Source organism: Penicillium macrosclerotiorum (genome assembly GCF_028827735.1).
Source record: "Penicillium macrosclerotiorum strain IBT 26536 chromosome Unknown utg000007l_segment0_segment0, whole genome shotgun sequence".
NCBI classification, from domain to species: Eukaryota; Fungi; Ascomycota; class Eurotiomycetes; order Eurotiales; family Aspergillaceae; genus Penicillium; species Penicillium macrosclerotiorum.
Window position 1 is genome coordinate 2,463,519 of NW_026643086.1, and position 13,139 is coordinate 2,476,657.

General features: G+C 47.2%; 4 protein-coding genes across 4 annotated transcripts; 1 reads left to right on the top strand and 3 right to left on the bottom strand.

The window, feature by feature from the left end:
- Positions 1-298: 298 nt before the first annotated feature.
- Positions 299-4,625, top strand: N7462_007721 (uncharacterized protein; the record flags this gene model as incomplete). Its single annotated transcript, XM_057079439.1, has 5 exons — positions 299-994; positions 1,041-1,256; positions 1,347-3,020; positions 3,084-3,149; positions 3,243-4,625. The coding sequence occupies 5 exons, from the start codon at positions 299-301 to the stop codon at positions 4,623-4,625; spliced, it is 4,035 nt and encodes a 1,344-aa protein (XP_056932109.1).
- Positions 4,626-5,630: 1,005 nt separating this feature from the next.
- On the bottom strand, positions 5,631-7,602 carry N7462_007722 (fungal specific transcription factor domain-containing protein; the record flags this gene model as incomplete). Its single annotated transcript, XM_057079440.1, has 3 exons — positions 5,631-5,769; positions 5,811-6,657; positions 6,705-7,602. Coding segments are annotated over 3 exons (1,884 nt in total), but the record flags the coding sequence as incomplete, so codon positions are not given.
- A 997-nt stretch (positions 7,603-8,599) lies between these two features.
- N7462_007723 (Zn(II)2Cys6 transcription factor domain-containing protein) lies at positions 8,600-9,618 on the bottom strand (the record flags this gene model as incomplete). Its single annotated transcript, XM_057079441.1, has 3 exons — positions 8,600-9,290; positions 9,356-9,446; positions 9,510-9,618. The coding sequence occupies 3 exons, from the start codon at positions 9,616-9,618 to the stop codon at positions 8,600-8,602; spliced, it is 891 nt and encodes a 296-aa protein (XP_056932111.1).
- A 733-nt stretch (positions 9,619-10,351) lies between these two features.
- On the bottom strand, positions 10,352-12,223 carry N7462_007724 (bifunctional fumarylacetoacetate hydrolase/alpha/beta hydrolase family protein; the record flags this gene model as incomplete). Its single annotated transcript, XM_057079442.1, has 3 exons — positions 10,352-11,335; positions 11,390-11,569; positions 11,636-12,223. 3 exons carry the CDS (start codon positions 12,221-12,223, stop codon positions 10,352-10,354), a joined length of 1,752 nt encoding a protein of 583 aa, XP_056932112.1.
- Positions 12,224-13,139: the final 916 nt, after the last annotated feature.

The window sequence follows — 13,139 nt, forward strand, 5'->3', positions numbered from 1 at the left end:
TCACGGAAAGAGGCGCGACTTACTTTGGTCAAAATGCTCCACTACGCATCTGCGATCCACAGGTCGTCGGAGATCCACTTCCCATAGATATACATAGTTTGACACCACCGACGATAGGAGGGTGTGGGCTTTATAAAGAGCAATCTGCAATTCGCTTCGTTCATTGTTCATTCAATTCCGAATAAATAATACCCTGAAGTGATTTCCACGCTCAGGATCCCAGATTCAGTCTGAACCGGCGTTGGGCTCATTTTGTCCCGAATCCCTGGATTATTCCATTCAGGTATTGAATGCCAGGATGGGTGTTGAGAATCTACCAGTGTATCGCTCCCAAAGCCGCGGCCTAGGGGTTGTTTTCGAGAACATCACCGCGCACGGAAAGGGAGGAGGGATCCGGAAAGTCCTTGACTTGCCTGCCATTTTCGAGGGTGTTCTCAATCTGCCAGTGGAACTAGTCCGTCGGTTCGCAGGAAATAGGCTCTCGACGAAGACCATTATCCACGACGTCTCCGGCGTGGTCTTTCCAGGAGAGACGCTCCTAGTGCTGGGCCAACCGGGCTCCGGTTGCTCGACGACACTCAAAATCATCGCCAATGAAAGGGCATCCTACGCCCAGGTTGATGGTGATGTATCATACTCCTCGATACCGGCCGCCACCATGGCCCGAAAGTACGGATCGGAGGTGATCTATAACGCCGAAGACGACATACATTACCCGAGCCTCCCAGTCAAGCACACCCTGGACTTTGCCCTTCGATTTCGCAAACTAGTAAAGCAAGTTGACCAGGCGGATGCAGCCTTCTCCAACGAAATGACAGACCGCCTTCTCGGAAGCCTGGGGATGATGCACACCAAGGACACTATTGTGGGAAATTCGTTCGTCCGTGGAGTTTCGTTCGGGTGGAGAGCGAAAGCGAGTGTCGTTGGCGGAGGTGATGGCCACCAACCCGGCCGTCGCCTGCTGGGACAACCCTATCCGCGGCCTGGACAGTTCGTCCGCTTTGCAATTCCTGCGTTTGCTAAAGGAGATTTCGACCCAGACTCGCATGGCCAACATTGTGACCTTGTATCAGGCATCGGAATCCATGTACAGCCAATGCTTTGACCGGGTGTTGGTGATGTACGAAGGCAAGATGATCTTTTCTGGCCGATCTGAGGATGCGAAGACCCATTTCATCAACCTTGGCTTTCATATGTGGGAGAGACAGACCACTCCCGACTTCCTGACTGCAGTCACCGCGCCTTCAGAACGGGTGGTCCGTCACGACCATCAAGGACCAGTCCCAAGCACCCCGGACCAGTTCGCGGATGCGTTCCGCAACAGCCCGTATTATGAATAGCTCCAGACAGACATACGCACCTATCGCCATGAAGCGATCGCCGATACGTCAAATCTAGTCGCATTTCAAGACGAAGTCCATCGAGTGCAATCTACCGCTATCTTTCAGGGCTCGCTCCAGCCGATGCCGATCTGGAGCCAGAGCCTGGTAGCTGTAAGGCGCTACTACCAACTGTTGTGGAAGAACCAGCGAGATCTCTACATTGTTCTTTTCTTGAATGCCGTCAATGCCGTCATTAACGGTTCTGCTTATTTCATGGCGCCAAAAACAGCCACCGGCTCGTTCGAAAAGGGCGGTGCGATCTTCTTCTCGCTCATCTACTTTTTCCTCAATGCATTGGCTGAGGTTTCCTCGACGATTAACGCACGTTCCATTCTGGTGAAACAACACAAACTCGGCATCATCCACCCTGTGGCCTTTGTTATCGCACAGACTATTGCCGACATACCGGTCGCAGTCTTCCAATCTCTTGTCTTCTCGTGCTGCTATTATTTCATGTTAGGTTTGCACAAAACCGCCTCGGACTTTTGGATCTTTGAACTTGTGTTGTTTACCCACTACTCAGCGGTCTCGAGTCTCTTTCGCATGCTTGGAGCCTGGGCCCCATCCCTCAATATTGCGTTCTTCATGGCTGGAACGGCCATGCCAATCTGTCTCACGTACGCTGGGTACGGCCCTCCAGTACCGACCATGCACAGATGGGGGTCGTGGATCAGAAGAATCTCTCCATCCCCGTGGGCATTGGAGGCTCTTATGGGGAATGAATTTGCCGACATCACCCTACACTGCACCGCCGACCAAATGGTCCCCAACGGCCCTGGATATGATGATATCCGGTATCAAGGGTGCTCATTGACTGGCAGCACGCCAGGTTCCAACACAGTCTCTGGCTCCACTTACCTCGGTCTCATCTACGACTTCTCCCGGTCGCACCTCTGGCGAAACTGGGGAATTATCGTCGTGATGTGGTTTCTATATGTCGTACTCACGGCAATTGGTCTGACAATTATGACTGACGAAAGTGGTTCAACCGGGGGCCCGGTCTTCAAGCGCAGTGCTGTTGTCGATATTAGTGCTTCGGTGTCCGAGAAACCAAAAGATGATCTGGAGCATAATGCAGCCCGCACCGAACCATTAGAACCCATTTCGTCGAGTTCTTCTGTCACAAGAGCTGAAGAGGGTGGAATAGAACAGCCCTCTCAGAAAAAGGATTTCGAAGAAACTACCATCCAGCGCGCCTTTTCATTTAAAGACGTGTCATACTACGTTCAGGTTGATGGAAATGAGAAACAGCCTCTGAATAGCGTCAGTGGCTATGTTAAACCTGGACAGCTTACAGCGTTGATGGGTGCATCTGGAGCCGGAAAAACGACCTTGCTGGACACTATCTCGCAAAGAAAGTCAACTGGACGCGTTGAAGGCGAAATGCTTCCGGGTGGTAAGCCACTTGGAGGCGCATTTTCCCGGTCATGCGGTTTCTGTATGCAGCAGGATGTCCATGAGCCATTGTCTACAGTCCGCGAGGCTCTCGAATTCTCTGCCAAGCTTCGCCAGCCCAAGGAAGTCCCGACCTCGGAAAAGCTCGAATACGTGGAAAATATTATTTCTCTTCTGGAACTTGAGCCTATTGCCGATGCACTCATTGGAGAGCCGGGTGACGGTGGCCTAAATGTCGAGGAGGTAAGTTATCAATCTGTCAAGTACGAAATCATATTTAAACTAAGACGAAGATCCTTATGATAGCGCAAGCGTGTCACAATCGGAGTCGAACTAGCTGCTAAGCCGTCCGCTCTACTATTTCTGGATGAGGTACGTTGTACTTTGATTTCTTTTCCATGCCGCATTGATTTTCTTGGCTATACTCTCCATATCTTCTCAGAGACTGATTTAATTATATTTTAGCCAACTTCGGGCCTCGACAGCCAAGCCGCATTCTCAATTGTTTCCTTCTTGAAAAAAATTGCGGAACAAGGCGTTCCAATTGTCTGCACAATTCATCAGCCATCAGCAATCCTATTCCAAATGTTCGATCATGTGCTTCTTTTGGCACCCGGAGGCCGAACTGTGTATTTTGGTGAGACTGGACCAGAGTCCAAGTACGCGATAGATTATTTCGCACGGAACGGAGCCGTCATGGGGGCCTCTGAGAACCCTGCAGAGTTCATTATTTCAACCGTCACGAACAAGGAGCAATCCGCCCGAGATTGGCCTCAGATTTGGAATGAATCTGAAGAATGTTCCAACCTCAAACACAAGATTGCCATGTTGGAATCTGAATCCCATCTTCATCCCGACGACGAATCGCACTCACGAACGAAAAACGCAAGATACGCACTTCCTTTGTGGGATCAAATCCTGGAATTAACTAAGCGACAATGGATTGTTGTCTGGAGGAATGGGCCCTACAACTTCAGCAAACTGTTCAAGTGTATCTTTTGCGAGCTGTTCATCGCGTTTTCATACTTCGATGCCGGCCCCGATATACAAGGACTACAAAATTATATGTTGGCTCTGCTCATCATCATTTGGATTATTCCCGCTACAGCAGCCGATATCCAAAACGTTTGGTTTGGCAAATGGGCAGTATTTGAAGCGCGTGAACGCAACGGGATATATGACTACAAAGCTTTGCTTGCCGCTATAACACTTTTTGAGATTCCATGGCAAGTATTGGGCTATACTATGGTCTACTTCTGCATTTACTGGACTGTTGGATATCCCAATATTACCAGCATCGCGGGCTATGTCTACTTTATGTTTTTGATCCTATCTCTCTTCGCGACGAGCTTCTGCCATCTCATGGCGGCAATTTTCCCTAACCCAACTCTTGCTGGGTACGCGAATTCTCTTTTCTGGGTAGCGTTGACGGTATTTTCCGGGACGCTGGTTCCTCACAGCGCCATGAACACATTTTATCGATACTGGATCTTCTGGGTGGATCCCCTGTGGTATTTCCTTGGAGGTACGGTTTCTAATGTGCTCCACGGGGTTCAAGCTCATTGCAAGGAGTCAGATCTCACGATCTTCAATCCACCCGCCAACTCCACTTGTTACGAGTATGCGGCAAGTTTTCTGTCACAAGACCCCGGCTACCTCACAAACCCTAACGCCACGAGCTCCTGTGGCTACTGCAAATTCAGCTATGGTGATGATTATGCAGCCACACTGGATTATTACCAGAAGGACCGATGGAGAGACTGGGCTGTCCTTTTGGGATGGTGCCTTGCTAACATGCTTGGCATCTGGTTTTTCACATGGCTTTATCGTGTGAAGCTACGGAAATGATTCAAGGAGCTCCCGAGAAGGTCTCGTCCGACACTCAAAGAGACATACTTTTCCCTAGTCGTGACATTAGCTCTGAAAAATGTTCGACGATAATTCCTTGAAAGATGTGAGGCTTTTGCCATCCTTCTGCCATCTTTTTGTCCCCTATTCCCGTTTTGTCTTTTCTTGCTCACTCACTTTCTGATCTTTGCTTTACTTTTTTTAAAAGAATTCGGTTCGTTTTGTTGGCTAAACGAAATATGCTGGATAATCTGATCCTTGTCCTCCGTCATATTGTTAGATAGATCTTCTCTAGCTTTCAGCGCCTCTCTGTTACCAATATAGATTGCTCATTTCTTTTCTAGCCACTGAATATATACTGCAGTTAAACTGAGACAAGATATGAACGGAATTTGAATGAAGAACCATCTTGTAATTCAGTTTGTCGGACAAGGTTGACGTACCTCCCTCGGACTGAATATTTTCTACTCTGCCATTCCGTTCACCGAAGGGGGCTGAAATGAAAGGAGAAAAAGGAACCTTACTCAGCTTCTATCGATGTTCAATAATGGCAAATCTGGCTTTCTTGAGCAACAGGTCGTTTTTGGTTTGTAATGAATTGCGTTGTAATACTGCTTTGATCCCGCAGTCAGTTACTGGAAACTCAAATAATCGACCCCTCCCTCAGCGCATACTTGTTGGCATTGGAATAGCAGTTAACTAAGTTCCGTGTTCCGCATTTGAAAGCATGCGGGCAACATAGAAAAATTCCATCTTTTCTGCCGGAAGGCTAGCCTCACGTATCACGAAAGCTTTAGACAGAGAAAAACCCTTGAAATAACAGGGACAAAGGAATATTTATAATAGAGGTTTTCCAGCATTACGTACTACACATAGGGCTACTATAATTTTCGACATCATTAAGCGCTCTAATTTTTTGAGGTATTTAATATGTTATTCCAGAATTCCTGATGTGATTCCCGTTAGTACAAGTTTAGGAATGGGCATCGCATGGATGCAGCTTACCCAGTCAGCCGGCTCGGGATTGAGCCAATGAACTCTATCAACCCAATTATCGAAAATGGTTCCAAATTCGTGGTCTTCGATCTCTTTCAACTGGGTGCAGCTCTGCGATAACCTTGACCTAGGAAAGCCGACTCGTGAGCTGAATGAAAGTTTTAAAAAAGCAGTAGGGACGTGACTCACAATGAATGAAGAAGGATAGGCATTGATTTGAAACATATTGGACTTCGGTCCTGAAGTGTCTGAATTCTCAAGACCGCCGCGTCCAACATTAAGTGATACTTCTTTGCGTCATGCTCGATATTCACCCCTTCGAGTAAAGAAGAGGCTAAAGCCATGGCACCATGCACTGCGGCCAGGCTAGTCATACCGAATACATACCAGCGGTATTGGCGAAGCCGAGGTAGCTCCATAAACTGTTCATGAAGATCCAATAGGGCTGCCCCGGACTCTAAGCATCTTGTGACAGAGTCTGGGCGAGATTGTAGGGAATTTCGGTTGTGACAGAAGGGCCTGTGGAGAATTAAATAGAGCTGATGAGCATGAAGTTGAAGAATGCACCAGTATGCGTAGCTTGACCTATCCAGCACGCTTGGCAATCCATCCGACAGAAATACAGAGCGCCACTGCTCCTGCTCCGCTGCGACTTCCTCGTCTAGGGCAACCAATGTAGCCTCGTCTAATTCGCCGGCTATTCTGCCAAAAATTCGACTTGAAAGACGAAAGAGTCTAATTTTGAACATCATAACTGACATTTGAGTAGGTTGAGTGGAAGGCGGTCGTATTATCGTTTCCGAAATATCGCAATCGTTCACATCGGCAGGCATTTTGGCAGGCAAATTGAGGAGAAAAGACATGTCCACATCACGACAGGACATCGCCTGGTATGTATGCAGCATGAGTATTCCGGCCCAACAGCGACGTCTTCGCTCTATATCAATGCTGTTGAGACCTGCTTTGAAACCAGCTGATTCCTCTATTACATTGCATTTCAATGCAATACCAATATTGCAAGCAATGCCTATGATCACTGGTTAAATAAAAGTCCAGTTCATTTGCCTATCGGCGAAATCTCACCTAGCAAAGTCCAACCCCGCTCGACCCCTTCATAATGGTTGATAGTGTATATCAATACAAGCAATGCTTCCAGTGTACTAATACGGTGCTGAAAAAGGAAGTTATCTTGAGAGAGACAAACCATAGCCGCTGCCCTGAAACGAGAAGCGAGGTCGGCAACTCTGTTGCTTTGGGTCGGAGGAGCTTCTCGCCACAATTCTGTGACTATCGGGTCATCCTCCTCTAAAGTATGTGTAGCGATCGAACAAATAGCGAAAAGAAGGGCGAGCCACGAGAGATCAGCCCGAGCAGGAGCTTTCAGAAATTCGTAGAACTGTGTCTGAAAGGTAGGACCGTGTAGAATGTGGAATAATGGCGACAAGCGTCCAAAATATAGTGTCACCAAGTAACCACAGCAATGAGTTGGGGGTAGCATGTCAAGAAATGTTTGCATGGAGAGCTGTGGTCCTATGCTAAAATTGAATGGCGGGCATTTAGCCCCTTGAATAGAGATATCCTGCTTGCCGTGATTTCTTGGTTCGACCGGCCGGTGGAGGATCGATTCCCAGCTTGAATGGGAAAAGAAACCATATTCTAAAGCAGCACTCGGTGCAGATTGGCCCCAGGCTATATCGATGCATTGCGACTGAGGACTAACGGGCTCCCGATCGTGTTTTCCAGATGATAGACCCAGAGAGGAAGATGCGTGGCTGGAGACTTTCTGACGATATGCGCAGGACTCAGTACAGCCCCCGTTAATGCAGGAAAAGCAGGGATCTTCTCGGTTGCATTTCAATGCTTCGTACTGGCAAGGGCCACAGCTAGCAGATTCCTCAACCAGTCGTTGTACTCCGCATGATTTTCCGACCACACTTCCAGCGCCAATGGGCTCTCTTTGGATGTCCCGCGCCGATGTCATTAAAGGTGAGTGGGATGGATAATGTAGTTGATAATCTTGAATAAGCTTCACCTCACAAAAGTCAGATGAAATATCGGATATACTTCTGGCAAAATAATGATGATAAATGAGTTTGTCTCGGATACTTGACGGAGGCCGAGAATCCCCGGCTTTCATTATCGGGCTTAGGAATCGGGCCCTCGGAGACCACAATACCGGAAAGGGTAAATATGGCAACGAGTCGAACGCAGAGACGCCCGGGGGAAACTTGTCCGCTATCTCAACTTGTAAAATAAGGCGTTTTGTTTTATTGCACTGGCCGATGAAAAGGGACCTTGGGCGCAGAAATCTGATCTGCTTTTCAAATTTCTCAATTTCGTCCAGCAGTATTCCCAATTTTCGAGTGCCAGTGAATGCAGTCAAGGCTTATCTCCGGATCGGAGACATCTTCGGAGAACATCATCCACACGCCACCACTTTCTGTTACCCTTGCAACACATACCGATAGAGGTTCATATCAAGCTCCCCATTTGCCATATTCAGTATGTGGCAGATCTTTTTCTTGACAAGCCAAATTGTTTGTTTCAAAGGCCTCTGTTTTTGTCAGCTGACTCTGGGTCTTCCTGTACGATATTTCCCGCCACTATAATACCTATAAGGCTTATCGGACATGCACGTGATTTAAACATTTGCGAAAATCTTGTTTTCAAAACGCTTGTTGATAGTGAAGGTGCCATGCTTGGATATGGAATGATTGTAGACATTGATCATGCTTTGGGAGTATCTATGAATGGCAAATCGTACATGGGATACGGTCAAGTAAGGACGTCACGTTGGTTGGTTGAGGATGTACATTCCTCACGTAGGTGGTTAAAACAGCGTCGATAAAATGAAATTGAGAAGCGGGTGATCAGAGAAATTAACAGAGCAAAAAAAGGGGAAAGACAGATGCAAGTGAAATAAAAGGCAATTGCGAAGCACATTTAATCGTATAGCGGTCGTTATTATATTCAGGTCTCTACAAACAGAACTCCGGCCAGGTCAGACAGTCTCGGTCGAAAGAGCCATCCATAAAATCCGGATTGACGAAATGCTTGAAAACTTGGTCGTACTCGCTTGACTGCGGAAGTTCCATTGACATAGGGGGCCAAACGAGCGTTGACGGAGGAATTTGGTCTATCAAGCTGAGATCCATCTCATCGGACAGCCAAAGGTCATTTCTAGCAGATAATCGCTGGGGGACACTTTGTACGTTCACCGAATTGGAAACACCTTGCATGCACATGCGATCTTGGGCTTCACGGTGCACATTCCCATCACTGTTATCTCTCGAGGCGATGTTGGTTACGGGGTTGAGATTTTGTTGAACTGGACAACTTCTCTCGCTGCAGATGGAGGAGCAACTGTGGGACGAAAGTGGACTAAAAACCGGAGAAAGGACGCTCGCGGAGCTTGTCTCAGAGACTTGGGGTTGCAAATTGTCGTTCCAGAGGCGACGCTGAAGGATATCTGGGCTCTCTTCGAAATACTCGGCCTTTGATAGATCGAAGATACCTAAATGAACAAGCAAATCCTGTATAAGCCAGTGACCCTGCGAATCTGGCTTTAATTGGGCCCTAAGCCCACCTTCAGCCTTTGCAGTACGGTGGTAGAGCTCCTGGAGACCCTGAACGAGCCAGGCTTGTTGTTGCTCGAGTATTTCAACATATCTGAAGCATGGAGACGTGGGTGATCAGCGGAGTTCATGGTGGTTTTGCATGTGTGTCTTGCTTACCCATTCGGGTATACTTTATCGAAGGCTTTTTGCTTCTGCTTGCCAAATACGCAGATAGTGTTGTCAGCACGACAACGGGAACAAGGGATGACTCCATTGCACTTTGTTCAGTTAGTTTGTCTCAATACACTAATCATCACCTACTCTTTCCGACGTACTTTTGACTTCTTCAGGCGACAGCGGTCGCAAGCCCTACTTACACGCTTCTTCACGCAATCTGGATAAGGTGAATCAGACTGTGTTGTCATATCTCCAGCTGTCATGATAGGACAGGCTATGAGTTAACAAATTGGGAGGAAAAGGAGGGGATATTTCGAAAGCTGGAAAATTTGGAGATGGCGAACGAGGATAGATAAATAAATTTGATTTTCTTCACCCCTAAATTATAGCCTTTGCCATTCAAGAGACCCCAAACGCCCCCAGTGAAATGTTCAATACCGATTTTGGAATGGTGGAGCCACCGGATCGACCCATCAAGTCTCCAAGTAAGGTTTTCCTTGGAGGACCCACCTGGGGAGGCTTCTATTGAATACGGAGATTTCGAAGAGTTGGCTTCGTACAAAGAAATATAGAATTTGGTTTGACATGTTTGATGGAATCATTGACGAGTCAGTAACTCCGAGTTCCATAATATCTCCGACCTCGTTCACAGTCGCCCTTCGGAGATACTTTCGGAGATGTCTGTCGGAGATGGCTTCCGGAGATGACGAGGTCGATTGGTGGCGTCTCGTTCTCCCCAATGCAACAAGAGGATGGCCTTAGGGAAAAGCCTTGAAATTATATATACAATTGATTCAATCTTCACATAATGGAATGTAGTTATAGACAAAGCACCGTGTTCAAGCCGGTGAGAGTCGACATTTTTTAAACACAGACAGGTTTCATATACAAGCAACAAATGTCTCAGTGCGCCCCTCAGAGCGCCCTCGGTATCTCTGTTTCCACCTGTAGAGCTCGGAACCCTTGAATTGAACACGATTGGCGAGACAACAAAACTCACAGGAAATCACTGATTGCATTGGCCACTCCATGGAAGTCTTCGAATATATGCCAGTGGCCGACTTTGTCTAAGACGACAGGGGGCAATGAATGGGGAATACGTTCCGCATAAGAAGCACACAGTGCAGGCGGGCTAACCTTGTCTTCGTTGCCAGTAACTATCAAGGTTTTCGCCTGGATACACTGAATTGGCAATGCTTTGCACTCAGCGAGAGCAGTGCAAGCCTTGGCATATGATTCGGGCTCAGTTCCAAGCAGGGAAAGTCTCACAGTTGTGAAGCCAAGTGAGACTTTCGTACGCTGTGAGGTACCTGCGGTAGCGACTGTATCAGCAACCGCAAGCATTCCCTTTCTTCTAACAAGAGATGCACGCTTGGTGAATGTGTCCACAGCAAGAGCGGTCAACGGATTCGGGGGTGGGCCAAGAAGAACGATCTTCTTGGCTTTCTCCGGGTGTTTGATTGCAAAGTCGAGAGCGACAAGGCATCCCATCGAATGTGCGACCACCGTGACTTGAGAAGCGAATGAAAGATCTTCTTTCTCAAAGATGCCGTTTAAGTCGTTCGCGAGAGATTCAATCGTAATATTAGACAGTGGCGAAGTAGGTGAGAGTCCATGGCCCTCGAGGTCTATGAGATACAACCGATGCGACGTGTTCAAGTCGAGGGCATTGATTAAGGGCGTGAAAAATTCGCTGGAACTTCCGAGACCATGTATAAAGACAATTGGCTTGTTTCCAGTGCCCTGTTTCTTGTAGAAAAGGCGTTTCCCATTTATGACAGTGAGGCACTCTCCAGTGATGGTTTTCGATAAATTGTTATCCGCTATATTTAAGTGATCTGGTATAGGTGCAAGGGAGTCATACGGGCTTGGTTTGCATACTGTATTGATCAATGACCCTAAACCAGTAACAGATACCTTGACTTCGTCACCTGGCTGGAGCCATACTGGTGGGTCCTGACTAAAACCCACTCCGGCAGGCTTTGTATCGTGTTAGAAGCCTTACTTGCTTTGGTAGTACGGGTGGGGTCTTACAGTTCCGGTTGCAATGACATCTCCTGGCTGAAGAGTGATGCCAACTGAAAGTGTCTCGATCAAAGTGGGGATTGAAAAGATGAAGTCTTTTGTTGTGGCTCTCTGTCGCTCCTGACCATTGACAAAGGTTTGTACCTGAAGTATACCAGGCAGATCGTGTGCGGGAACGGCGACCGGGCCCTGAAAGAAATATATAATGAGTAAATGTTTTGAAAGAACTTTAATTGAATAGTCCAAATTTCTTACCATTGGGCAAAATGAATCACCGGATTTTCCAATGAAAAACTGCTTGTGATCGCGTTGACGCTCTCTAGCTGTCACATCATTGATGATTGTGTACCCCCACACATGATCCAAAGCATTTTCTTTCTTGATGCCAAGACCGCCCTTTCCAATAATCACACCGATCTCACCCTCATAGTCTAGGGTCTTGGTGAAAGATGGATGGTGAACAATGGGAGCCCCATGCGCCACGATGGAGGTTGCACGCTTTGTGAAAAACACAGGGTGACTTGGCTGATCAGCCTTGTCGGAATTGTCATATCCGGACTTGTTAAACTCAATTGCATGTTCGGCATAATTCTTGCCAACTGCAAGAATATCTCGGCCAGCGAAGGGAGGTCGTAATTGCACCGAATGAAGTGCGATCGGGTCTCCGATCGGTTTCGTGGAGTGGTGACCCGCTACGATGATTTGATACAAGCTCTCAAGCGGTGCCCCAGAAAAAAATGCGAGAGGTTGAATGGTCTCATCATCCCACTTGAGATGGCCAACTCGAGGCACATGAAGCTCGGGGTCCAGGTAAGTAACGTAGTTTGTCAATGGAGCCGACATGTTTGAAGAATTCTTGTGATACAATTCCTGATGTAAAGATAGGTTGCACAGGGGGATTCGCAGAGCTTTAAGTAAATTAAATATGTATTTGCCTCACGATTTGGGCAACATGGATCGCCGATAAGACTTTGGAATCCGACACGGAGATGATGAATGTCTTCTTACGGAAATGGTACTTCCAACTCGATTTTCACAGTGAGTTATTTTCTCATCTCCGAGATTATGCGGGGTTGGGTTTCTCCGGGCGGGGCGTGCTTCCCCGCTGGTGCTTCCCCCGCTCATGTCCGCGTACCTCCGGATTGCGGGGGCTTATGCCAGGGCACATGACGTTTCAGGCCTCTCAGCCAAGCCCTACCTAAAATATTGGTCTTCACTTCTGAATTTCGAGTATATTTAACAAAATAGGTGGAAGGTTTCTAATTCCAGCACGTAAGAGTCGGTTTCCTTTTTGTTATTAAAACAAATTGGCATATCTGGACGTTTTGATACGGTACCGCGGTTTTCATCGCACATGAGTTGCTATCGAGTCGCTGCTGAATTGCACAACTATATACATATCCAGAGTAGCTTTATACGGCATCTTGTAATGGAAAAAATAGATCAAGATCAAATTGTGTTTAAGTGCATGTCTCAAACAGTACAAATCAGAAGTGATGAGATTGCCAAAGTTGCCGGAGCAGTCCAGATCTCGGCTCCTTATGTGGGTTAGGTACACCGGTTGTTCGTCCAATTCTTAAGCTTGATCCAAAATTTTCAAGAGTCTTTTTGCTGTGTATCTTGTGAAACTGCCCTACGATTTAGTCAGTCTTGCTATAATATTCTTAAATTATAAAATGAAATCACGTACATGAACATGACATGCCTGCCAAGTTTTTCAATGGCATTGCACCTCCCGGATGCTCATTAGCGAAATTTG